The 26,208-nt window shown below is 39.3% G+C and overlaps 1 protein-coding gene across 6 annotated transcripts in view; it reads left to right on the forward strand.

Annotated features, from left to right (window-relative positions):
- Window positions 1-26,208, forward strand: part of FOXN3 (forkhead box N3) — a 168,469-nt gene that overhangs the window by 63,141 nt on the left and 79,120 nt on the right. For all 6 annotated transcript variants that reach the window (XM_085317562.1, XM_085317565.1, XM_085317564.1 and 3 more), the window contains exon 3: window positions 3,237-3,373. In XM_085317562.1, the coding sequence (XP_085173688.1) occupies window positions 3,237-3,373 (137 nt within the window). The remainder of the gene's footprint in view (window positions 1-3,236; window positions 3,374-26,208) is intronic.

The following is a 26,208-nucleotide window of genomic DNA, read 5'->3' on the forward strand; positions in this document are numbered from 1 at the left end:
TTCTAGATGTTATTTTTCACTCTCCGTTAATGTATTTGAAGTAGATTATCTGCAGTTATGGTTTACTCTTGGATGAGGTAAAGGGGACTCGTACCAATACTGTTTTTAATAACTTTAAATGCTCATATAAAAACGGTGACCTGTGAACAGCAGGAGCGAATGAGCTTACTGCATCTTGCCTTGAGAGGAAGCATTGTTAGGAGGTCTGAAAACATTCCAGTTCTGAGATTATCGGGGATTTGTTATCCACTCCTCAGTCACTTGTTGCCTAGGAGACTAATGTAATCCAAGGATTTTTTTTCCTTCCTTTCTGTTTTTTGATTGGAGACACTATTGACTTTTGGCTTGGAGGAGGTAGTGGAGCAGCACGCCAAGTGTCATAAGATGGAAATTAATCACTAACTGATTGCTCTGAGTTCTAGTGATTTCCTTTCTTATGGTTACCTATATATGGAAATACTAATGATGCATTTGAACAGGCWGTTGTGAAGCTCTTTGTACCTATGACTGTCAGGAAGGATTCTTAACCAGATGACAGTTTGGTTTTCTTTTTATTTCTGCTCTGTTGTGTGAATGTGGAAGAACAAAATTACATTTTTTTTTAAAGGAAGTTTGCATGGTTGGAGATCTTTGGATTAAATTGTATTTGTTTTTGCTGCTAAATTACAAGTCGGCTCAATTGCAATGAAATATAGCAAATCTGCCTTCTCAGTGTTTCCTTTAATAAGGGGTATAATTCTCCTCAGTACTTTGTGTGTGAGAGAGTTTGTTTTTCAGTGAGATTATTTTTGGCTTTCACAAGAACATCAGCAAGCCAAACAAATTTAGCTTAACAATAATATAAGGTTTTGAAATTAGTCTTCAGTCGTGACCTCATCAGGTAAGCCTCTCAACTTCTACTAACCTTGACTGGCTTTGGGGGTCTAATGTCTTCCAGGTAGATTAAAATTCTGTCTCTGATGCAAATGAAAAAGCATAAAGTTTGAAAACATGCTGTGTTCAAACAAATACAAATAAGATAGATGGCATTCAAATGTAGCATTTTTTAAAGCTCATCCTGTGCTGTAAAGAGTAAAGAATCCAGCAAAGCTTTTCTTCTAGAAGTGTTCTTTGTTTTGCATATTGCTTTCTTGGAAGGAACTTCTGTGTTCTTCGTGCTCTGTCTAGTGGACAGGGCATGCAAGTGGAATTTGAGAAGCATGGATTCTATTTTTGATTCTGTCCTTCGCCTAAAAAGTCACTTTTACTGAGCTTATCCTGTCACTGCTCTAACTTATTGTCCCATTTGTAAAGGAGGGGATAAATATAATAATCTCTTTTTTGCAAACTGGTTTGAGATATATAGCACACAGCTTCCATTACTGATACCAGAAATTGATGTTTCAGTCATCTGCTGTGGTGCTTTACATATACCAAAGATCAAGAGTCTTAGCCCTCAGCTTATCTGGCTGCCCTAACAATTAAACTTGAGTCAGATTTCTGYTGCTTGCTATCTCTCTAGCCCCTTGAAAGGTGGACATTTTGGACATGGAAGGGCCCAGCCCACCTCAAGAGCTAGAGGATGACTGCCTGAGACTGTTGTGTGGCCTCCTGGTCACAATGCCCTTGGAAAGTGAGAAGAGAAATGGGATTGAACCCTGCCAAATGGAAGAGACTTGAACTCATTTTACCACTTCCTCTAGACTAATATGAATAGGAATATTATCTTACTCCCTTTTTATCCCCTCCAACAGATGTATTTTGAATCAATGCAGTCGTAGCTCCTGTGGGTTGTGCCAGCCCCTCTCCTTTTTCTTTTAAAGTCTCACATTGTGCTGTGAACTTGCTAGATGCTCCCCTCCACAAATCGAATGACATTGAGGAAGACTTTTTTTTTTTCTTTTTTTCTTTTTGGAAGAATCTAATATGGGTTTGAAGACTGTGAGCTTGGAGGGAGGTTTGTAAGCACCTTGCGTGTTACACTGTGTAGCATAAAACCGCCTGTAGGACAAAGCAGTACCTARGAGCTGATGGGGTTCCCCAAAGATAAGTTTTCTAAAGGAAATAAGTGTTGTGGTTTTTTCTTCCTTGTGGCTTTTGCAAATTATCTCCCACTTCCAGTGTGATTTTTGTATTTGTTTTTCAACACATAAAGCAGAGGGCCTTATTCCACTAATACAAATCTGAGGTCTGGAAAGAGTTTGAAAAGTGACTGGAGGTTATAGTATAGACTTCTCTCTCCCCCCCTACCGATTCCAGAAAATATCAACATTTACCAAAAATCTTATCATAATGCCTTGAAAGCCTGCCAGTGGAGTTCAGTCAATAATTAGGACTGGTGTTTGTTTTTACATATTCTCGAACAGACCAAGGCTGTTCCTGAGCTATCATTTTGTATGCTTTCATAATGGAGCCAGGGGAAAGCTGTTTTTCTGTTTGTTTGAGAACTCACAGAAAACAATTCAAAATATCTACCCTCTGCCCTCTGAGGGCATTGAGACAGGAATGGAAATTGCACTGCTCAGAACTGCRGAAGAAATGCGCAATTTTAGTGTAGTCTTCCCACTACTGATTGACTGCTTGAGTTGCTTAGTGTGTCCAGAAAGGATAATTACAATAACTGTTGGTTTGACCAATCGCAATTTCACAACACCCTTAAATGGTTTAAATGCAGATTTTACTGTTTTTTTGTTTTGGGGTTTTTGGTTACTCTTTCCCCTTGGGGGAGAAAAGATGATTAATTTCCTCTTGTAGTATAATGGCACTGATGTCATGTGGCTAAAGGATTAAGTCCTTTTATTTTTAAAACAGTTGCTAGGGTGTTCATACCCCTCCTTTTTAGTCCTGTTTCTTTTTAGTTTAACAGTAAAAGGGAAAAGAAAACCACTTTCCAAAAGAATCTACTTTTCTTCAAAGTTTCCATTTAAGAATAACTGTAACTTCTTATTTTTTGAATATGCGATGATGGGGAAATTGCCAGATATTATTAAATCAAATTAACTAGTAATGAAAGAGGAAAAAGAGGCAATCAAACATTCGCTCTGATTTTTTTTTTTCCTGAAAGCGTGATTTAAATCATACAATTGCAATAAGTTGTTACTGGAGCAATAATCTCTGGCAAACAAACTATGTTCACTTCTGTCAAACAGACAAAAAACCCAAACCCACTGCTTTCCCTGACAAATGCTGCTAAATAAATAAGGCTATGCCATTAGATCAAATATTTGATTTTTTTTTTAATTCTTTTTTCTTTGCAGAGTATTGGAAAGGGGTCCTTGTGGTGTATAGACCCAGAATATAGACAAAATCTTATTCAGGCTTTGAAAAAGACACCCTATCACCCATATTCGCATGTGTTCAATACACCTCCCACATCTCCTCAGGCATATCAAAGGTAAGAACTAGATGCATTTTACAACTCTAAATGTTTTCATCCAGTATTGCATATGAATCTTGGCTAAAACATTAAATGTAATAAAATTATACAGTATGAAAAATGTGCTAGTGAACAAAACACGGGAGTGTTAATGGTCAGTCTTTTTGCTTACTTAGCCTGCAGGACACCTTACCTTCCTGATCTCTTCTGCTGTGACAATGAGTCTTCTCCTCGCTCCCCCTGGCCTGAGCTTGCAGTCTTTCTTGCAAATATGTTACAGAATCTTTTTACAAAGAGTACCTGAAATTAAAATGCATACAAGCAAGTGGAGAGCTTTAAAATGTCTGCTTATCCTGTTCTTAGTAGATGGAAACGCGGTACCCTCACGAGGAGGGTACCAGTTAAAAATTTTTTTTTCTTCCAAGCTTGTTGTTTGGTCCGTGTTGCCAGTACAACTGTYGGACCTCCAAGTAAATCCTGCATCTAGGTGACTGAAAACACGTTTTGTTGTAGTTACGTGCCCTGCAGAGAAGTGTGTGCACTTGCGCTTATCCCAAAGGTGTGTAGTGGAGAACAAACAAGTTTTCTTTTTTTTTGCTTCAGTGAAATAGGTGTGGGGTTYGGTTTGGTTTTGTTTTTCATTTGTTTTTAATCTGGCCATTGCTCGCAACTACCCTTAGTGGAAGGAGTGCTGCAAAGAGAGATAAATCTAGAGATTGTGACGTGCTGAGCAGAGAGGCAAATATCAGGTCTTTACACAACTGCTTTCTTCTTGCTGCAAATATGGAAATTATTTTCTTCGCTTTTTCCAAATACACTAGCACATCATGGCTCGATCAGAAATGCCTTTCATCTCTAAAGCTTAGCTTTGTACTGCACCCCATAAAACCGAGGAGATGTTTTTATTCCCCTAACAGGATGCCAGCTACCAGCACCGGGACTAATAAGTGACTTTGACGGCTCCGTTTTTTCCCCAAGCGATTCCCATGTTTGCCTGGAGGTACGTCCGTGACGGACGTGCCGAGGCCCCGAGCGTGCTGGTGCCGCGGGCTGCCCGGCCGGGGCCGGGGCCGGGACAAGCTGGGCTGGGAGCAGCGGGAGCAGCTGGGCTGGCAGGAGGCTGCGGGCCTGCCCTTGCCAGGCGATTAGCGTGATGGTAACCACAGCAACCCAGGCGTCGCCGTGGCAACGCATAGCTGAGACAGGTGCAGTTACATCACAAGGCTGTTTGTTGCCTGGCAAAAGGACAGGCCATTAGGACGCAGCCATACGCCGTCGCCGTGGCAACGGCTAATCCTGCATAGCAACTGCGGTTGGGTTGAAACTTTTTTTGAAAATCGGGATATTGTACCTGGTTTTGTCTCTTGCGTAGATCAAGAGAACGGGGGGGGAGGGGGCCTGTTTTCATTTTTCTTTTTTTTTYCCYCTTCCTTTCTTTTTGCTCAAACGAGCTGCTGTCACCCAGCAGCTCATTTGAGATGAAGAGTAGGGGATGTAGTGAGTAGAGGGTTGTAAAGAGTAGGAGATGAAATGAGTAGGGGATTTCCTTAAGCAATGGAGTAATAGGGGTACACCTGCAGCACAGAACTCAGCGTGGGCTATAGTAACTTCTGTTTAATGTGGAGCTCTACAAAATATTTTCCATAGTACCACCTTTATAAGGATTTTTTTTTCACATTTACTTTTCCCCTGCTCCCAGCAATCCCTCCTCTACTGTGCTTTGCAGAAGGACAGATAAATAATTTGGATAATTGCATTACAATTGTAATTCAAATGTTTGAGCGAAGATTTATTTCCAGAGTCTTATTTTATTGTCTACGTTGCATTTGCTACTTACGAATATGCTAATTAYGCCCGTTTGGATTTATTCAGAGACTCATTTCGAGTGAAAACGTAATGCACATCTAACACAGAACTGGGAGGATTTTGATCCCTCCTAATCCTGTGAAAGAAAAATTCCAGCAGCCTCACGCAGCCCGAAGCAGGACGATCTCCAAGCCTTCGTGCTCGAAGCCAGTGCTCTCTTAGCGGGGCAGGTTTACCGTGACCGCTCGGCGAGCGGCTCGCGAGCGCTGCTTGCAGCGGCTCCCAAAGAGCTTTTCCACCTCAGGTTTGGCATCGCTCGGTGGCATCACGGCGCCGGGSCAAGTGCTCCCGGCTGAGACGAGCCCGGCGGTGGCTGCCGGCGAGGGCCCCGCAGCCCACCCAGCCCGGCCCGGGGGTGCGCCGTGGCGGACGGGCCGGGAGCGCGGCGCGGGGCCCTGTCCCAGCTCCGCTGCGGGCGCCCCCGGCGCCGGCTGGGCCGGGGGCCGTGGAAGTGGCGCGCGTGTGACGGCGTGTTTCCACGCCTGCGGAGAGCAAGGGTGTGCCCGCGCTTGCYGGGCGGCGCGGTTGTGCGAGCGCGCTGTAACGGACTGCCTGTTTCCCTGCTCTCCCGGTATTCCTGGGCAAACGGCAAAAGCATCTGCTGACCCAGGGAGAGGGGCACCGAAATACCCTCGGGGSAGTCCCAAAAGTGAAAGGGGAAAGGAAACGTCAGGGCTGCTGCTACGCTGCTGGTGCCGCGCACTTAGGCAGGCGCGCCAAGGCCTCCTTACAAGCGCGTGGTGAAACGGAGCGCTCGCAAGACCGAAGGGCTCAGCGGCTCGCGAGCAGGGACCCGAAAGAGGCTGGTTTTGTGTGAAAGAGCAGTGGTCTCACCACTGTGTTTMGCTGGGTATCTTTCAACACTTGCACGGTCAAATAAAACTTAATCTTCCCGTGGTTTTCTACAATATTTATTTAGTCATCTGCTAAYGACTGGTGTGAAACACCAGCATAAGGCTGATCTAGGCCATCAGTGACTGCTGAATTAATTTAATCATATGTTGGCAGTTAAATAGCAAAAGCATTTTTTAAGTTTATTTGTAATACATTCATGAGAAGTTGAACATTGCCTGTGTATTTAGAAAAGCAGTAATCCCATGTGCGTGCAGTTGCTTTCTCATGTGTACAAGGACTTTTTTAATGGGCAGAAAATGTAAATGCATGTCTTAATCATTGCATCTCCAGAGCAATATGTTGTCATCACAAGCAATTCTGAAGGATTTTTTTTTCTGATTGTGAGATAATGTATTTAGAAAAAACTTGGATGGCCAAATTCTGGCACTGTCCCTAAGTCTTACATAACTGAAGCCTACGACTAAGAGAAACTATATCACTTTGTATTAATGAAATCTATCTGGAACAACATAATTCACCAATATTACAATGTCTTGAGAAACTGGATTAATCAAAGGAATTGCGAGGTTTGTAAGGACAGGTCRGTGCGATTCTGCAGGGACAAATTGACCTATTGCTTGTCTTTATCAGATGCTTTGAAAGAATAAGGATACACAAATGAATCACATGTTCTGTTTGGTATCTGTGTAAGCAGCTTAGAGATGAATTGAGCATGGAATGGAGGAATGTTTTATAAAAATATCCCAGGCAAGATGATTGCTGAACATACAAATTCTCCTCTTCTGAAGAGAATTAATTATGTGAGTTAATTTAGCTTTCAAACATTAATAGAATGTCCTGCACGAATACAAAAGGTAGGACGTTTTAGGAAGGAGTTTCGTAAGTGAACCCCCATATTTCGATGGCTGACTCAGTGTTATACTAGTATCATTTGAGATTAGACATACGACTTAAACCAGGAAGTGGGGATTAAATTGGGTTGCATGCAACCAAGACCTTGGTTTTGGAAACAACATCAGCAATATTTTTGTACAGGAGAAGGAACTTCAGAGCAGAGTTGTCTGAATTGCCACTGCTTCTTTTAGGGTGAAGAAAATTATCAGTAAGCTTTAAGAAGAATATAATAATGCAAACAGTTTAATTTTAGTTGGAYTGTGTGTGTATTCTTTAAAAAAAAGTTCATTACAAAATAAAAATTGGACTTTTCATTTAGTTCTTTAAGATAAATTTCAAGGGTGAGCTCTAATATAGTGTGCTAAAGTAAAAACGCTCTCCTGTGTGAGGAARAAGTGTGTGCTTTAGTCTAAGGGTTAAAGTGTGTTTCTCTTTAAATATTTACAGTTCTGTTGGCAGTAGCAACCTTGAAATATATTTATAGACACAAACTTGGTTAAGTAACTGTGTAAGTCAGTGCCCTGATATATCATCTGTATGTTTCACCTTTAGTTTTCTGACTCTGTACTGAACTATAGGTGTGATTTTATCTTCTGTTAGTGCTTTGAGGAGATCTTGAAAGGGATTTTTTTTTCCTCTGAATGTGTTATGTCAGACTAGTTCTCAATTATTTTCAGAGTTTTCAGAATAAGAAAAATACTATCAAGAAATGTAATCTAAAATACCAAATACTATTAGCTTCATTAAATGAATAAGAGGTTTCTGTGATCTTTTTAGGAGTGTTGGCTAGATAACTTTATAGACTCTTATCACTTCTAGTGTATTTTTCCATTGCCTTTCATTTTTTTCCAATATGTTTTGCTAATTTAGTTTTCTTAAACTAGTGGTAAATGTTGATCTATCTGTCCAAAGTTGCCATATAATTGATGAAATTGCAAATGTGCCTGAGATATAAACTGACTAGTGATTTATTTCTTGCATTGCCCCAGTCTGGCTGTTTTATAAAGGCTTCATCTCATTGTTTTTGCTTGTCCGTTTGTGTCTTTGGGTGATTTTGCTACATTCTGCTTTAGGAAGAATTGAGACCCTAGTTAGCAAGAACTAGACTTGGGCTTAGTTTTAGACATGGACTCATCCTGTACACGTTGAAGAACTAAATCAGGAAAAATCCAGCTCTTCTGGTGTGTGTCACTGCATTTCAGTGGGACTGCTTGCTTTATGGGGAGGAMATGAGCTTTGTAGGGTTGGAGCCAGCAATGAAATATGCAGCAAAAAGTTACTGCAGTGTGTTTCAGTGGTATGAGCATCTCTTAAAGTCTTGTCCGGTTTATATAGTGCCCACTAGTTGTTACRAGAGCTCATAACATATTCCACAGGCAGAATCTGCCCTATGGAGTCAGAGAAACCCAGCTGGGTTGTTGGGCTGGAGTGTGACTTTGCAGTGTTGGCACCTAGACAAGACCAGACACAATGAGAAGTCGCTAGAGTCACCTCTGTAGCAAGTGTGGTTTGTATATGTCTATGTCTATGTATATATTTTTAGAGCAGCATTTCATTTGATTTCGGTGTGTGCTGCTCCTTGATATGATTTTTCTTTCCTCTTTCTTCATCAAAGTATATGATACAGGAGAAGGTTAATAGAGCCCAGAGGATTTGAAGGTATGTTAGTGACTGAATGTTTTACGAAACTTCACTAGTCAGGAATTTGAAAAATTTGGAGTGGCTTCTACTTTACAGAATTTAGTCTTTTATCACTGTTTCCTTTTGCTACTGTTTGGTTCTCTAAAAACGTTAGGAGCTCCTTAAATATTAATCGCTTCTCCAGTACCTTGTCTTTCAATATCTGTTTCTAATAAAAATGTTTTTTCTTACTCTAGGCCCTGAAATTATTTCCCTTTTATGAGTGACCTGTTCCAAGTGTAGGTGTTTTATAAGGCACAAATAATAAGCCCATTGCAAAGTGGCACTTCCCATGTATTTTGCAAATTATCTGAAGTGTGCTCGAGGAAAATAACTTCGCTGAGAGAGTGCAGTCTGAAAGGAGCACCTCATACGATGATCCTTGTGGAGATGGCTGGCTTCTGCAGTGGCACGTGTTTATGAGATATTGGGATTTCTTCAGGTTATTTTAAGATTAATGGTGTATGTTGTAGGTTTTCTGGTCAGRTAATTAACTTTCAATCAGTATGCTCACATATGCCCATCTCTTCCGTGATTTACCAGGCAGCTGACTGCAGCGTGTGAGGTTCGTGGCTATGGGAGTATGCTTCATGTTCAGCTTTCCTTGCAATGCTGGGTGCAAAATGCTGGCAACTGTTAACTGCTAATTTTTCAGACAAATAATATGGGGGAGAGGACTTTGTGATTAAGAACCCACGTTTAATGTTTGAAGTTTATTAATAGAGATGCAATAAAATTTCTTGAAACCTGGWTTTCAGCAAAAAACATTAGCAATCAGGACTCTTCATCACCTCAGTCCCTGCAGTAAATGACTGGAGAGGAGATCTGACAWCATCTCTGTGGTATTCTCACTTTGAATTTAAAATTAAAAAGAAAAAAGTATTTTCCTAGTTTGAGATGGTAAATATACAGTCTTATCACTCTTAGTCCTGTCTTTCTGCTCCCATCACAGCAATATAAATCCACCTGTCAGATCTTGAGTTGAGGCTGAAAGGTGGCCTTGCCCTGCAAGCTTACTGTGCAACATAGTACACAGGCTTAGGGCTCATGTTGATGGAGGCTCAGTATCTTATTCGGAGCTCCAAGGCACTGCTATAAAAAAATACCATGGTTGAGCAAGAGCTAACATGCACTGTTGTTGAGAGTTCGCATGCGATCTGCTAAGAATGAGAATCTTCTGAAGCTGTTGCAGAAATGCAAAATAGTATCTCTCTTTTCCTGATTTTACTTGTTTACCTTGTAGCGAGTTGCATGTTTGGCATTTGTTGAATCCCCACCACCTGACAGGTCAGTTTAAACAGTGCTCTGTTACAGCATGTGCCCATATTGCATCTCATTTAGACAGTTGAAGGTGCCTGTGGTTTTGGGCTARTTGTCCTTTCCAGGACTATACCTTTCTACCTCAGGTTTGAGCTTGACCTACAGTGCAAAAGGCAGGTCTGAAAGCAGTCAGGCAGACTTCAGTCATTAACTCTATGCACAGTGTAGTTTGTCATCTTGCCATGAAAATAGTTTTACTCCCTTGAGGACTTCTATTGTTGTAGGTCTTCTGCTTAGAAAGCTACTAATATCAAAACAAATCTCCTTCATTTTTTGCAGCCTTTGGTTTTCCTGTTCTTTCCCTAAAACTATTAAAAACTTCAGCCTTTCACACTTGTTTACTGAAACTAAACCTGCATCAAAGTGAATATATTGTACTTTACACCTTTTGGACCGTGTATAAGCACTCTTTATCTGTATGTTTTATACATTGAAATCAGAAATGCTATTTTATGGCCATTTTTTTGAAGCTTGTGAAATTAATATTTCCTAATCATTAAATATTCTAATCTGAAACACTGAAGGGTACTTTGGAGCTTCTCAGTGCACGAAAGGACTAGGAAAAGAAAATGGTTGCCTTTTGTGGTTTGGAAACAAAGATTTGATTCTGCAATATTATATTTGCTTTCGGTAGGAAGGGAAGCTGACCATAGAGCAGTCTAATATTTCTGTGCATGTTACAGCCCCTTTATCAAGATTAATCTAGGTATTTTACTTTCTGGATAGAGTCTGAGTTTCATTTCTTGGTGTAGTTGTAAGCTGGAGTCTTTGCAGGGGATTTTGTTTAGCTGTCTTGGTAGCTTAGAGATAAAGAGATCACAAGGAACAATTCTTCAAAATTGTGCCCTCTGACACGGTAATTTATCTCGATTTGAAGATCACCCATATTTTAAGATTATACTGCCTTATTTCTGCTGTCTGGCATGTTAACATTGTTTATGCTTGATGCCAGATAGGAATATCAAAAATAAATAAATAAAAGAAAGAACCTTTGCTTGAGTGAATGTCTGTAATGCTATCAGTGCATAAATATTTGAGGATTTGCCAATCCAGGACTTGTTTTCTAATGTATTCCTATCAGCTCTGTAGCCAGTAGACTCCTATGATGGGGGAAATACCCCATTGGCTGTAATTCTGTAGTACAAAGAAGATCGACTGTTGCYTTTTAAAAAGGGTTTTCTTGTACCATGCAATGTAGGGAGCAAACAGGAAGATAAATTAGGAAAGATGGCAACAGCTACTGGGCAGAAGAAGGATAGAAAAATCTAGGTCTGTCTTCTTTCACACAGTGGAGTTTTCATGGGTTCTTTTTGCAACACCTTTGTGCTCTTCAGGACAGCTGATGGAAATACAAATAAACCTCTAATCGCGTATTATTTCCTCCCAAAGTTAGATAAATGTTTCAGAGTCTTCTCAGCTAAGATATTTTCAATTCTTTCTCATCATGACCCCAAAATAGCACAAATGTCTTGTTTCCTATTTACTAAACACAGAGATTTGGTTTTGTAGATCCAATGTGCAGCCAAAACAAAGACGACCTTCAGTGATGAACTGTATTGCAGCTTCCTTAGCCAGTCATGCTTCTTTAGATGCCTAGGCAAATACCAGTTTGTGCCATTAAGTCATTAGTATTCTCAGGCCCATTTGTTGAATGTTTTTCCCCCTTACCTAGTTTTCTAGGCTTTTTTTTCCTCCTCTGTGCCTTCTATAGATAAACGTAGCCTTGTTCCAAAGGTAGCTTGGAAACAGTACCATAGATCTTCCCTGCTCAGTTCCTAGAACAAAAAGTTGAGCTGTGCTTTCGAGGATTTTGGGTTGGTTGGTTGGTTATAAATCTTTCTCTAGCTTTGGGTATTTCCCTTTGAATATTGCAGTTAGGACCTGCCTTGCTATGTGCATAGGCCATATGGTGTAGCAAAGAGGCGCAGAGCTGAGCATGCACATCTTATACTTGGTAGTGTTCAGTTCATCTCTTACCCTTCATCCTCTTTGCAGCCATTGCATCACCATTACAACTGCAGCAGTTGTGTGGATGGGGAAGCATGTGTAGTGGAATTCAGCAACAGTTTACTAAAATTTTAGCAGTTAAAAATGAGACCTCAGGGGCAAGCATCTATGTGATGAACAGTATTTGACATGAGCATCATGTTTGTTAACTGTGTGGTGTTGCAGCAATGGAAATTATTTGACTTTTCCATATGAAAACATTGTAGAGCCATGAAGCTTGGGAAACTGCAAATAGTATCACAGTGTGTCATATCTTATTGCTGTTGGATTTAGAAAAGTTTTTTATATCCAGAAATCAAGTTAATTTAAAATTTTTTTTGTTAATTTGTTTAGATTTTCTTCCCTTCTCTTCCCTTTAATTTTTGGACTTAGATTCCTCTAAGAACAAAATAAGAGAAATTTACAGGGGAAAGTAACTTTATTTGCAATTCTGTTGTGAGACTGACATTCTTAGAACAGTCTCTAATGTAATATTAAAAGTAACAGACTTTGTATGAGTAAGAAAGAAATAGTGATCTTTTCAGGATGTTTTAAACAATAAGAAAATGACGGCTTTTCTGTGATGGTTGCCCGTGTGATTTTAAAGAATTCTGCAGTTTACCTCATCATTATTTATTTGATAATGAAGACTTATTAGACTAAAAATCAGATGCATTAACTATTTCTAGATAGTATAAGCTATGTCCTTAAAAAAAAAAAAGGAACAAAAAAAAACAAACAACTACAAAAAACCCTCCTGTTTCAACCTTTTATTCTTTTGCCTAATTTTTGAATATATGTTGGGGAATAGTGAGTATTGTTTAAAGTCTGTAGGAGCTGTTACAGTTTATGTAAAACTCCAAATATTTGCAAATCCTTCTTTCTGAAATTGTCTGTTCTGTGCATGGGTTCAAAGGCCTTAGCTAAGGAAAGAGGCAAGTAGCCTTGCTTGTCAGTCCCTCATCATGTTGGGCTGGTCCATATCTAGGAATGAAGTGGAAGTATTGGCTGTAAATGATCCAGTCTTCCTTTCCAAGTCAGAAGAGAAGTTGACAATTGTCCTGTAAAAAGTTAGTTGCCCACAGAAGACTTCCCTGGGAGATCAGATTGGCCAGCGAAACTCTAGATGACTTTTTTTCTACGCAAATGTAAGAGTATCCCATTTCTCTGCTGCTCACAGTGTGACTGTGGAAAATCCTGGCAAGGTGAGGTTGTATGTGATCAAGGGCACCCATCTGACCTTGGGTGACCCATCAGAGGTGAAAAACAGAACTAGAAGGTGGAGCTTAAGCCTGGGCTGTGGGCCAGCTGGCTACAGTCTGGCAGAGCTTGAACTTCAGGGAAAGGTAGTGTGAACTTCAGACCGAGCAGCCCAGCTAGTCTGTGTCCTTTGTCCTGAACAAAATCCTTTCTGGTTTCCTTATCTCCAAGTTATAGAGGGCACCTGTGCACTAAAGGCTTGTCACAATAATGTTTTGAATTTTATGCATGTTTTTAAAAGAAATGTACAGCCTGCCATTCATACCTGTGATAGGTGTGCACATAATACTTGCATATGCATCTAAGCCAATAGTCGTCAAAGTCTCAATCAGTCTTTCTTCAAATGATTTAAGAAACACAGGCATCTTAAACATTTATGAGCTTTTCTCTATAATTTTGCTGTACCTTAGAACCTAAGTTTTTAAGTAAAAGGCAGAGTTTCTCTAGAAAACTATCTCTTTATTAAATATTTATTCCCAGATAAAAAGCTCAAAACAAATTTCAGCTGTTAKTCTTTTTGAATCTTTATTAGCCAACAGACTTGACTTGCATCCAGACTTGACTGAATGCATATAGTATGCCAGTATATAGGTAGGTGTACATGCAGTATGTTTTATGCCAGTATATAATATCTGTATACACAGTTAGGTATACATTCAGGCAAAGGGGCTTTATTTGTTTGAGAAGTTAGTTTTGGAGATCATTTTTTGGCTGCTAATACTTGCATGCCTGAATTATGTGATTTTTCTCATTATCATTGCCAAATATGAATTGATTTTTTTCAATGTCAGAACCTCAGCTAAGGGCTAGAGTTAACACTCACAAATTGTGATTGGAGACCATGTTTTTTGTAGCTTTTATAGCGTAGTACATCACTATGGTATCTAGGTTTCTGTTGTATCCAGGTTTTGGTATCTATTTGAATACATCCTCTGACTGTGTGCCCCTACTTCCCATCCTCTTATTTTGATGGGAATGTTTCTTGTACAAATAAAACTATTTTGCTAGAGTTGTTTCATTTCATGGGAACCTCTTTGATTCAGAGGAATGAAAATTGAAAGAACTTAAGCCATCTGACAATGTCTCATTTTGAAGATTTGGAACAAAACACAGATTTTTTCATATTGAAACTTTTATACAGTTGTTTTGAATTTCAGCTTTGAAAAATCAAGCTGCTTGTTTCCTCAGAACAAAATATTCGTATCTAAAAAATGTTTTGGGGGCAGAGAAATTTCCAACCTCAACAACCCATATGGTGGAAAACAGAGGCCAGCTTCCCTCAGGCATTCACTATATAGTTTCAAAGTAAAAGACATGAGGTAAAAGTTACAGCCTTTTGCAGCTTTAATGTGTATTATGTTGCAATGATCTGATAAAATGTCCTTTTCCTGTGCAGAATAACAAGTGCCCAGGACTTATACTTTCTCTTCTTTTTCAGTAAAGCTATGATAAAACTCTGAATGTGACGTTTTAACTATCTATAGAGTATTTCTTCATAGATATTTTAAACTTCATTTTGAGAACCCTGTAGTTGTTTAAAGAAAATCTGTCAGACAATTTTTGTACATCTGAATATAAATGATAATGGCGAGGCTATGTTTTAGATATATTTTTAAAATATCTGTTGTTGGGTTTCTCTAAAGTTCCAGGTGTCCCAGAAGACACTGTATGCATTTAGGTGCATGTACACACATGCTTTTTGGTGTGAGTTGTTCTGTGTCTGAATGTTCAAACTGTTTGTAAGATACAGAATTTGCCACGTTTTTGCAATTGATGAAAAAAAATAAAAGAATAGTGGTGGGATTATATGGTGTGTAAATTAGCCAGTGGAATTTACTGCCATAAGAAGATGCTGAGGCTGGTGATTAAATAATAGTCCCCAAAAAGCAGAGCTCTGTATAGCTACCATGTCCAGAGCTAACACAAATGCATTCAGGAAGAGGATACTAAGCCTTGTGGGATTTTTAGGTTTAAATCAGCCTCTTCGCTATTTCAAGTCAGCATGTGCTGGAGTGCTAAGCACAGATTTACCTTGCCACACCATTCTTATACCTTTCTGTGGAACTTTTTTCTCTGATGTGCTCATGAAAACTCTGGGCCAGTAGACTGCTGGTCTCATTCAGTTTTATGTTATACTTCTGTTGATAAGTTTTCATGTATTGAATCTGAGTTTTTTTTTTCCCTATGATGATATGTGGAGTTAATGATAAATATGCAAACCTCTGGGATTTTTTGGTGCATAGATAGGTGTATATAAATACCTTTTTTTATGTCTAGAGGTATCATGGCTTCCTATAAAACTGATCTGTTTTGTGCTTGGATAGAAACCAAATGTACTATTTTAGTGAAAGTGGTGATATATGTTGCAAAAAAGTAAATACTCAAAGCAACAATAATAGGTGAGTCTCTTGAGAGAACTATAGTCATAGGTTTGTAAAAGCAGTTCAACTAGCAAACACATTAGAGAAGTTAATTTTGTTCACAGATAACTTGTGAATACCAGAACAAAAGAGTTGTTAAAGTGTAGCCTTGCTCTGCTTCCATCCATAAAGTTTGTTAGATCATCAAGTAATGCTTTAAACCTCAATGTTTCAAGATTTTCCTTTTTTTTTTTTTATTTTTTAAAAGGAAAATCAATGAAGAGATTGGCTAGCTCAGATAAAGTCTGGAAGAGAGTTTTATAAAAATCTTTCTTTTAATTCTGACTCATTTTTGCTTTGTTGGCAATCTCATCTAATTAATTGCCAATATTCACTCTTCAGGCTTGTGTGTACTCTTCAGTTATGTACAGTGATTTTTCATTACTCTGCTCTCAAAACGTCCAAGATAGCACAGCCAATGTGTCTTGCTAATACAAATGTAAATGTATGTCTGTCTTGGCTTGCTGCAGCATGTGTGCACTTTTTAAATTTTCTTTTCATTAGCTTGTATGACAGATTTTTGGGTTTGGAATCAGGGTTACATGGACTTTATTTGCAGAAATGCTGTCACTGTAATTTTTTACTCTGCCCTTTTCAGAGGCAATAGTTGGTTTTTAACTTCCTATAGCTGGCAGTTGTTTTTTGCATTTCTTGTTTGTGGCTCCTTATACCYGGATGCACTCTTAAGTTGTTCTCCACGTGGTAGATTTTTTACTTCATTGATGGGTTCTCTGTCGTCTGCTTGGACGATACAAATTTAACAGAACTCTACACCTCTCATTACTTTTCCCCTAACTGTTTTTATGAGGATTCTATTATATGCGCTTCCAGAAGGAATCCTGCTCAAATTAGTTAATAGCTTGACTTAAAACTTGCTAAGATTAATTTGGAAAACCAAGATGAAAAACCAAAACAGACTCTTTTGAAGTTTCAAAGTCTGGAAATGTTTATAGTTCTGGGTTTTGGCTTTTTTTTTTTTTTTTTTTTTTTTTTTTCCTCCAAATCAAGATATGTGGAATTAGTAAAAAAAACTAATTGCATCATACTACAGGTACTGAAGGTTGTGTTATTAAAAATATGGCGATGATTTAAAATGTCCACTTGGGAGTTGAGGATTGATAACTGAAGTTAGTTTAAGATGCAGGTTCCAGTAAAAGATGAATAYGAAAAGCAAATACGGGTTTGCTTGGGTTTCATTCATTTGTAGGTTTAATCTGGATTAGTAGATGGAGAAAAAAATGTAAACAAGACCAAGAAAAAGGTTACTTTTAATACTATAACTTTCCTGAAAAGGTATTTTCCCTGCCACCTGTTTCATCAATGGCAAAATTCATAGCAGCTCACCAAATATTTAAGATCTCTCTTAATTGCAACTCTTTTTCTGTATGAAAAATTATTCTTTTGGTTAGTTATTTTGCAGATGAAAGACGAAGATGGCCATTTTTCTCATGAGATTAAAAAATAAATAAAGCAAGTAATTAAATGAAATAATTTTCTAAACTTAAGGGAATTAATAACAAGCAAAGCTTCTGGAGTAGCCAGCTTTTATTTTGCTGCTTGCAAGTATAACATTATGTAAAAGGAAGACTTTATACAATCACATTAATTCCATGGTATTTAAAGTATTGCTATATTACGTTAGTAATGCAGATCTCTTGGTTATTAAGTATGTTCTGTTGCTTGTGGCTTCAGATATGGAAATAGAATTTCTCAGATTTGGAGAAAAAGAAAACGGAAATTTGTGCTTGGAAATGCTGGAAGTGGTCACTTCCACCTCTCTACAGATACTACCATCTAAACCCTGCTTTGAAAAGAAGCAGAGGGCAAGTGGTATTGCTGAGCTCTGCAATTTGTAATGATATGGAGCAAGAGCTTTAGGAGTTCAGTTTGCAATGAGTGGTACCGTGAAAAAAAAGTTCATTTGTGTTTATTTCTGTGTCTGTTTGCCATCCTCTGTCCTATATGGTGGGTAATCTAGTGTGTGCAAGAGATGCCCCTGAAAATACAGTGGCTAGCACTCTGTAGGTGGAGTTGACAGACACTGGTTAAAAACCCCAATAATATTTGCTGTCTGATCATTTAAAACCCCACCAAACCAGCAGGGAAAACTTTAGTTAAACTGTTTGGGTTTGCTACTTAGTACTCTTTACTTTGCCCTTTGGCTACTTTAAGACTACAAAAGCATAGGTAGGCTTTAACTATGCCACCTGCGACAGTGGCATGCAGCAATGTCCAGAACAGTCTTCAGCTAACTACCTGAGGATCCTGGGAACAGCATCTGCTGATTGCTCAGCAGAGACTTTTCTTCATTGGGGATTGTCTTTTTTTCCCTTTGCAAAGCCATTTTAAGACGCTCTTGCTGCCCTTGTACAATAGCAAACTGTCCTCTCAGTTGTGCTGATGCAACCAGTTGTGTCGCTACGCTGTAAATTGGGTCACTGGTGATTTGTTTGTATTTTTAAGGGCTTGGGACTTGTCAGGGAAGGGTGAGGGCTTTCTTAAATCATGCCTAGCAGAGAAAATATGTCATTGAACTATAATCTCAGTGAGGCTAGTTAGAGGACACAGTGCTGTGCTAGTAAAATTATGCTACCTCTGAGTCCCAGAGTAGTGTTTCTGCACAGAAGAGCATGGCAGCATCGTCAGGCATAGTGYTGCTTTGGGTGTATTCTGACAGGTRTGCTGTAGACCTGCCTTGAAAGGTCTTGTGTTTCTTTGACTTACAAGCCTGTGCTATCAAGTCACTTAATGCTTTGGAAAAGTTTTCCAGTGCCAAGTGAAGCAAAGGTTGGAGAAAGATGCTTTATGCCAACTTCATGATTCCTCAGTCTTCACAAGCCTTGTGAGATAGTGTAATTTGTGTGACACGGTTTAGCAATCTGCTGCGTCTTTCAGCCTATACTGAACTGAATTAGCAGTAAAGTGACCTGGCTTGGTACAGGAGTTTAGACCACACTAAATGAGGCGAGAGCTATCCTGGGGACTCTGACTTGGAGAGAGGGAGTTGACAATGGAGATTAAGCCTCACTTGCTGTCTTTTGATTTCTAGTATTCAAACTACAAGACAGAAGAGGGAGGTTATTTTGATGATACAGACAAGTTAACAGTATCCTTCTGTGAATACAGGAGCTCTGTTTTCACAGGGATCTATCTCTGGTTCTGTTGTATTTCTGTTCTGAAAAGACCTCGAAACTTGGATGGAAAACTTGCCATTTTAATAGCATGGGAGAAGGAAACAAGCATACAGACTCTGGCCTACCTTTCTTTCGTCACTGGCCGGGAGCAAATAATGCACTTATTAGACTGAATTAATCTCTTAAAGGAAATGGTCTGAAATCCATCTGGTAGACTGTTGAAAAGTAGACTCGATAAAATCCTAGAAAATTGACTGCAGGAAGGAGTTTTCTGTTGGCAGAAAGCTAAATTGGATGACCTGAGGAGAGTCTTCTATCTTCAACTTCTGACACAAAGGCAAACAGAAGTAAGTGACAGATCCTGAGCACAAGCTTTGCAAACTACATTTTTAAGAGATGGAGAATTTAAATGCACTTTTCCAAGTTGATGTTTTGTAACCACTTTCCATCTGCGAAGTGTCACAGCATACGTAGCTTTAATCTAATGAAGTCCTAACRTTCATAGGACAATAACATGCACAAAGCCAAACATAGTTATTACCCATCTTAATTCAAAATCCAGCTAGAGACCAACTGCTCTGATGTTATGGTGCAAACAAAGAAAAGTCATCAATAATTTGCACTTTGTGTTCAAACCCACTGCTGATTCACATGACTGGAAATAAAGCACAAGCACTTACTGTGTGGTGGTTGTTGTACCCACACCAGTTCTAGAGGATACTTCTAGTAACAGTTGTGTTTTTTTCCATATTTATAATCAAATGCTGCTGTGTGTGGAGAAGGGTGCCCAAGTACATGCATTTATACGTGAAAGCCTTTGGTGTTGCCTCTTCACACTAGTGGAGTTCCTAAGTCTAGTGAGATCTTGTGCCCCTGTGCTGGTGTCTACAGGAGTCTGCGTTTGACAGCCAGTCTCTTGCTGGTGCTCCATACAAAGAGTTGGCTGATCTTTTAGGAGAATGAGGTGAGTTGTAACTTCTTCTTTTTTCTTTTGTCTCTTTTTAACACTGACATTTTCTTCATAGCATACCATCTATTTGCAGATGGCTGAAAGAGTGCACTGGTGAATGAGGGTATAGACATAGTCTAGCAATTGCCTTTCAGCTCCAGAGCACTCTGGAGGCAATATAGCCATATCAGGTTGAGTTTCTTCTTGTTCTTCAGCTTCAAGATGGTAGAAGACACTGCACGATATCTCAGTGTCAAAACTCTACGTGGATTCTTGATGATGGAGTCCTACCAGCTTGAAAAACTTTTGAAAGTTGTGGCTTGTTTTGGCTGAATCAGAGCCCAGGGTTAGCTTTAGGTTGACTAGAAGTGAACCTCCATTGCAAACCACTTTTATAATTGTTATTTTTAATGCACTCGCTAGACTGAAGTTTCTAATTACAGAAAAACTAATTTTGTATCCAAATCCAGCTGGAAAACGGTCAACGCTGATAATACCTCAGTAACAGAAGTCATTGTTCCTTTTCTGGCAGTACCTGCAAATACAGTCACTAGCTGAAAAGTAGCAGTCTTTCTTAAATCTCTTGCTTATTATTCTTCAGGGAATTGTATTCTAGAGTGTGTCTTAAATAGGGGCTATCTTTTCACCATACTGATTAAATCCTGTCACATCAATGCATTCCTCTGAACTGTTGTTATTCCATTACCAAAGGTGTGCTGGGCACTTAATTTCTTCCCTCCTCCTTACCCATCACAGCTGAGCGTCGGGGATGCTTGCATTGCTCTCCTGCAGAGGTTTGCGAGCCTGCAGGCACAGGCGCAGTGCCGTTCACATGGCCGAGCCCAGTGTGTGCCGGGTATGCAGCTTGCCAGCCAAAGTTTYGGAGCTCCTCGAACAACAGCTAAGTGTTTCTTTGGCTCTGCAAAATCTTGCTGCTCATGCTGTGCAATTTAAAGACAAAATGCTTCCTGCTAATTATTAACAGTTACTGTGTAAGAACAGCTTCATTATGGGGGTGCTGCCCTCTGGCAYGCTGTCCTTTTCAGCACCTGAACAATGTGAAAGGGAGGGGAAGAAATGGCACGGGAAACTGGAATGCTGGCACCAATTAGTCCTGAGATTACTAAAAGAGGATTGCAATTACAAGGCCAAAAAGAGTGGGGAGTGGGTAAAAGGATTTGCCATGAGATTATAGGACCTAAAAGCGCCTTTCTTTTGTTAGGGAAATAATTCAACAGTTTTGCTCAAGCCAGTGAGACAATCCAGTTTGGTGGCTGAAGTTGGAGATCTGTGTGCTGTTGCTTTTTAGATTCTTTAACTTAAGTTGATTCCCAGTTAGTGCTTCCTGCAAAATCAAAGTGTTTTCAACAAACAAACAAAAACACAGAGGAAAGCTATTGGCTCATCAAAAGGCCTGTTGTTTTTTCAGGAAGCTTATTTGTATCCTTTAAAAGGAGAGCCAAGAGAAGAAAGCAGATTGAGCTCCCTTTTTTCTGTGGAGAAACTTTTTCCCTGGTGGTTACTATGAGACCGGCACTGGAGTCACCCTTTCACTACGCGTAGCATAGATGAGTTCCAGTGCATTTTCTTGTTTGTTTGTTGGCTTGCTCAGAGATGTAAATCAGTTGATGCTGTTAAATGAAATAGGGACTATCTCCTGTTAGTGGTGTGTGTAGTTCTCTTCCTTCAGGAGGAAAAGAGAGAGAATAAGCCCTGCTGTGCCATTGAGAGAAAGTATGATATGCACTGACGTAACATTAAGTGTAAGTTTCTGGGACTGAAGACAGAAGCTTACTTGGAGACAGGAGAAAAAGAGGACTTTTCCCCTCTCGCTCTCCCTCAAGAAAGGGAATTATAAAATGAGTTAAACACATAGACACTGTGGCTTTAATACAGAATGTCTTGGTTTAGGATATTAATGACCACAAGATTGTGTGAAAGGGTGAATCTTTTTCAGGTCCCCCCCAAGAGGGGGAAGAAGGCTCTCTTCGGGTGGCTTACACTCAAGAGATGTGAAGGGATCACAAATTATCTAAAACCAGTCTTCTTGTTTCTTTTCCTTTTTTTAAAGGAACTTCTCAGTGTGAAATACTTATTTAGGCAGGCTTGAAAGCACTGCTTTCTGTTGACTGTGCCAACAAATCCAGGAGGGCTTCTCAGTATGAAGGAGGTAGTGAGTTCTGCCCTGCACTTGATTTCTCTTATTGCTGTGTTTCACACAGACTTTGGTAAACCTGCTTTCATAGGCAAATGCTTAGAGCTGTCCTTTAGCATGGCACTGACAGTTTAACAGGCATCATCTTGCCACTCAGGCTAGTGTAGCCTGAGTAATGGGCAGGTCTGAATTGTGTTGGGAAACCTCTCTCTTAATTGTGGAAACCATTTTTCTCTAATCAGAGACAACAAAATGGGGCATTTTTCTTATTGGCTTTGGAGCTGAGCAGTTCTCTTTAGGCTTGTTTATAGATCAGTGTTAAAATTCCAGTCCAAAGCAGCTGATAAATACTTAAATTTCTGTCTCTTTTGATTTGAGGTTTTTTTGTTGTTCCGTTATGCTGCTGTCATATAATCTAGTGAATCTGACCTACTGCTTTCTAGCCTTCACAGCCTATTCTAGAGTCTCTCCGAGAAAAGGGAGAAAGAGACACTGAGACCAACTCACCAGTGAGTCTTCCATACACAATGGGAACATGGTTCAATGAAGAAATTTAAGGTCTTGTGCTGTCCATGGCACTTGTCTAATGAGATTAATAAGATTTTAGCTGTAAAGTTGTCCTATGCTGAGATGCTAAAAGCACTGTRCAACAGCAGTAAACTTTCTTAAATAAAATTAAGCTAATAAATACAAAAGGAATTCAGTAGAGGAGATAATGTGGAGAGAGTTTAGGCAGAAGTTGGCAATGACAGAATGGCAAGTCCTCCTATGAATAGGAGAGCAAAGTGTTTTGGAAGGGTAAAAAATGCACTAAGATGAGAACAATTCTGCTGACACAATGCAAGCTCTGCTTTGCATCAAGTCATGTTTTTTTGTAATCTAAAGTTCAGGCATAGCGATTTCTAAAAAGGAGACRGTGGTTGAGTATGTGCCAGTTGAAYTGAGAGTCAGGTGGTACTTTCTGCACCTAGCATAGGTAGGCACCTGAATGGTTCAAGACTGCAAATGGCTGTACTTACTGCTTTCTAATTCTGTGTAAGTTTGCTTTCAGTCCTTTCTGTGTTGACTGGAAAATTCAGTGATGTACGACCTGTATATGACACTGTAGAAAAAGAGACTTGACTACCAATGAGGCTGCTAATGTAAGAATTATTGGGAATGGTGTGACGAAGTAGTTTGTTTCCACTTTTTCCTCCACGATTTGTCAAAAGTTATATTAACACAGGAAGAAAATATTTCTGCTTAATTGGTTGTAGTAAGTGGATGCACTATAAATTAATTGCTTCTTTAATATTTAAAAGGTGATGTTCCATTCATTTTATGACTGATCAGTATCATTTCACTAGAATGAGTAAGCTCGAGGTCATCTGATATTTGAAAAGCATAGTTTGTTACTTTCTGTGATTTGCTGCTTTGTAGGGCATGAATGAAGTGTGGGGATGTCAGGGTGTCAGTGTCTCTTTCTAAACACCAGTGAACCATAATTAATTGTTTCCTGTAATCTGACTCATTGATTTTTCTGTATTTGAGGTGATCTAAGGAACAGCTTTACTCCAGGGATTAATTACAGAGAGAGCGTGAGAGTGTATGTACACTTATGAGCATATTTTTGCTAGTTTATACTAATGAGGAGTTTTTGCAACCACATGGAAGGTAATGAATGAATTGGAAGGGGAATTATGCCGTATCTGGCAGATAACCACGCTCATCCTTAACAACTCCTTTTGGTACCTACAAAGATTGCTCTTTTCATTAGTGAAATACCTCAGTCTTTGGAGTTGCCCACAAGCAGATGGTCCTTTCAGAACTTTTTGGTTCCTCTAGGAGAGAGTTCGCGGTTTCTTTTACTGGTTGTTAAGCCAGAGCTATTTGGTGAGGGGGACGGGAGACTGCTAAATTGTCATCTTTGTTTTTTTCTTTTTTTCTTTAATCTTGAACGTTGTTAAGAAAAAGTAAATCTGGGCCAGCATTRCTGTCTTCTGAGATATCACTTCCCCATACAAAATTCCTAAGAAAAATCAGCAGGATTGGATGAAGCGAAGTGTGTTMTGGAAACACTTGCAGTGGCTCAGACTGTCTCTAGATTTTTGTGTTTTARTACAAAGCCATTACCAAATCACTGCTTAAACACACTGTGTAGAAGCAGTGAGCTGTAGATATTTGCTTTGAATGTAATTTTTTTTAGTTCATGTTTGTTAATAATGTTTTTTTCAACCTTCTCCACATGAAGCTACAGCAGACAAAGTAGAGATGTAAAATCAGTATCTTACGGAAAAAGCAATTGCCTGTCTGTCTTCACCTTTCCTTGTCCAGTCTTTATTTCTACACCTCTGTTTTATCTGCTGCAGATCGCAATGTGAAGAACAGATCTTTTAAGCCGTTTATTACAGAATCATACTCTGCTTCTGGAAAAACAACTGAGGAGAAGCAGCTAACAGGAAAATTTAGACTAAGTAGCCGATTCCACAAGGGAAGCTTAGATTTGTTGAAACAAGTATTGTAAAAGTTTCTGGAAGGAAATGTAGTCTCCTTTCTGAAGGTGTAACTCGATCAGTAATGTGAAAAATCATTGACTTCTAGATAGAGTCTTTACTTCTTGCTATAAATTACGTGAAGATTAGCTTTTCTTTTTCTTAATGAGTTCCTTTGTTCATGCAGGTAAGATTGTATCTAGAGAATGTTATTAGAATACTATTAAATAAAATGATAGTATTCTCAACAGGCTAAACAGCTGTTCTGAGAGTTAAGGGTTAGGGATAAAGAGGCACACTGAATTTTATTTCCCATTATAGGTGGGTGGTTTATATTTCAGCTAAGGTGAAAGTGGCTAAAGATAATTTAAAAATAAGGAAAAATGAAATCTCCAGAGTATTTGTTTACAGTTAGATATGCAGAACATGTGAAATTTTCCCATGTTAAGTAGAAGATACCGGTAGTTGGGTGCTGTGGCTAGTGTAAAAATAGCAAATGGAGATCTGAGAACTACAGATTACATGTGGTTCCTTATCAAAGTTCATTGAGGGTTCTGGAGTTTGACAGAAGGTGTAAGGAGAAGAAAAAACCTGCAGTGTAAATACACGAGAAGTCTCATCTGCTCTTCCCTTTAGTTTTAAGTCTTGATTGAGATGAAGAAAATTCCCATCTTCTCCTGTCTGAATTGGACCGATAGGAGAAGATTTAATCATGCTTGTGGCCATTGGATTTAAATTTACAGTACAGTGGAGAACATAATACAGTTGTGTTTCTGATTTTCTCTGCATCCAACCTGAGGCATTTGGCATCTGTTTATGAGAAATGCTGAACTCTTGTAAATGCAACTAATGTCATTCAATGTCATGGTGATCAGAAGCCTTAATACTGTTGCCACATGGGTTATAAGAACAGGCCTGGAGGTGGGAGTGGGGCGTCTGGTGGCTGATCCAGGCTCTGCCATAGATTTACTGTGTCTTTGGGGAGTACCTTGTTATCTCTTTGTATATGCTTTTCTTTTCTGTAAGTGGAAATGGTAACTGTGATTGAGAGGATTGATTAGCTAGTGTCTCCACATTATCTCTGAATGCAAAAAATACTATGTTCTCTCTCTTTTTTTTAAAAAAAAAACATCTGTAGACCCAAACTGTGAGGTGGAGCAGCCCAGTATTAGGTGCTGTAGTTTCATGTTGTGTGTTCTGATCTGTCCCTCCTCCATCCCTAAAATAAAGCTTCTTTTTTGCTTTTACATAACTTCCTGACATGTGCATGAGACACTGATGTATGACCCAGTGACTTCAAATCTCTGCAGCAGAGAAGAGTGCAGTGCTGTGGAGCCTATAAGCACATTAAGCTTCCCAGAGAAAAATACCCTCAGCATCTGGGAGAGGTTAAATTATCCAGGGGGGAGGTTAAGCATTTGTTTTTTCCTCTACTTCTGTAATTCCAGAAGCCAGATTAGTTCTGAATCATCTGAACCACATTCATTCAAGATTAATRAGAAAGACCAAATATGGAAAATTTCACTTGGTAAGTGCCTTGGCTTTGAGCGAGTGGTAGAAGGGGAGTTCATATTGGCAGCAACCTGTAGGTCATACTTAGTTCTGTGTTTCGTTGTTACTTTAAATGGCTGAAATAGGGAGTCACACTGTACCAGATGAATAAGGAGAAATTCAGCAAGTGACATGAAGCATTCTTGGGGGAAATTACAGACCTCCCCTTCCTGGTTCCCATTTGTTTCTATTTCACTTAGGTTCAAGTTTCCTGTATTGTATATGCATATACTTACAGCCCTGTGCATGGTCAAGGTAYGTGGGTGTCTTCCAAAGTAACAAGCAGTGTATTCTCACTAGTGGATGATGAGC

This window comes from Rhea americana, unplaced genomic scaffold (assembly GCF_003343005.1).
Source record: "Rhea americana isolate MKP2758 unplaced genomic scaffold, rheAme1 scaffold_5, whole genome shotgun sequence".
In the NCBI taxonomy this organism is placed as follows: Eukaryota; Metazoa; Chordata; class Aves; order Rheiformes; family Rheidae; genus Rhea; species Rhea americana.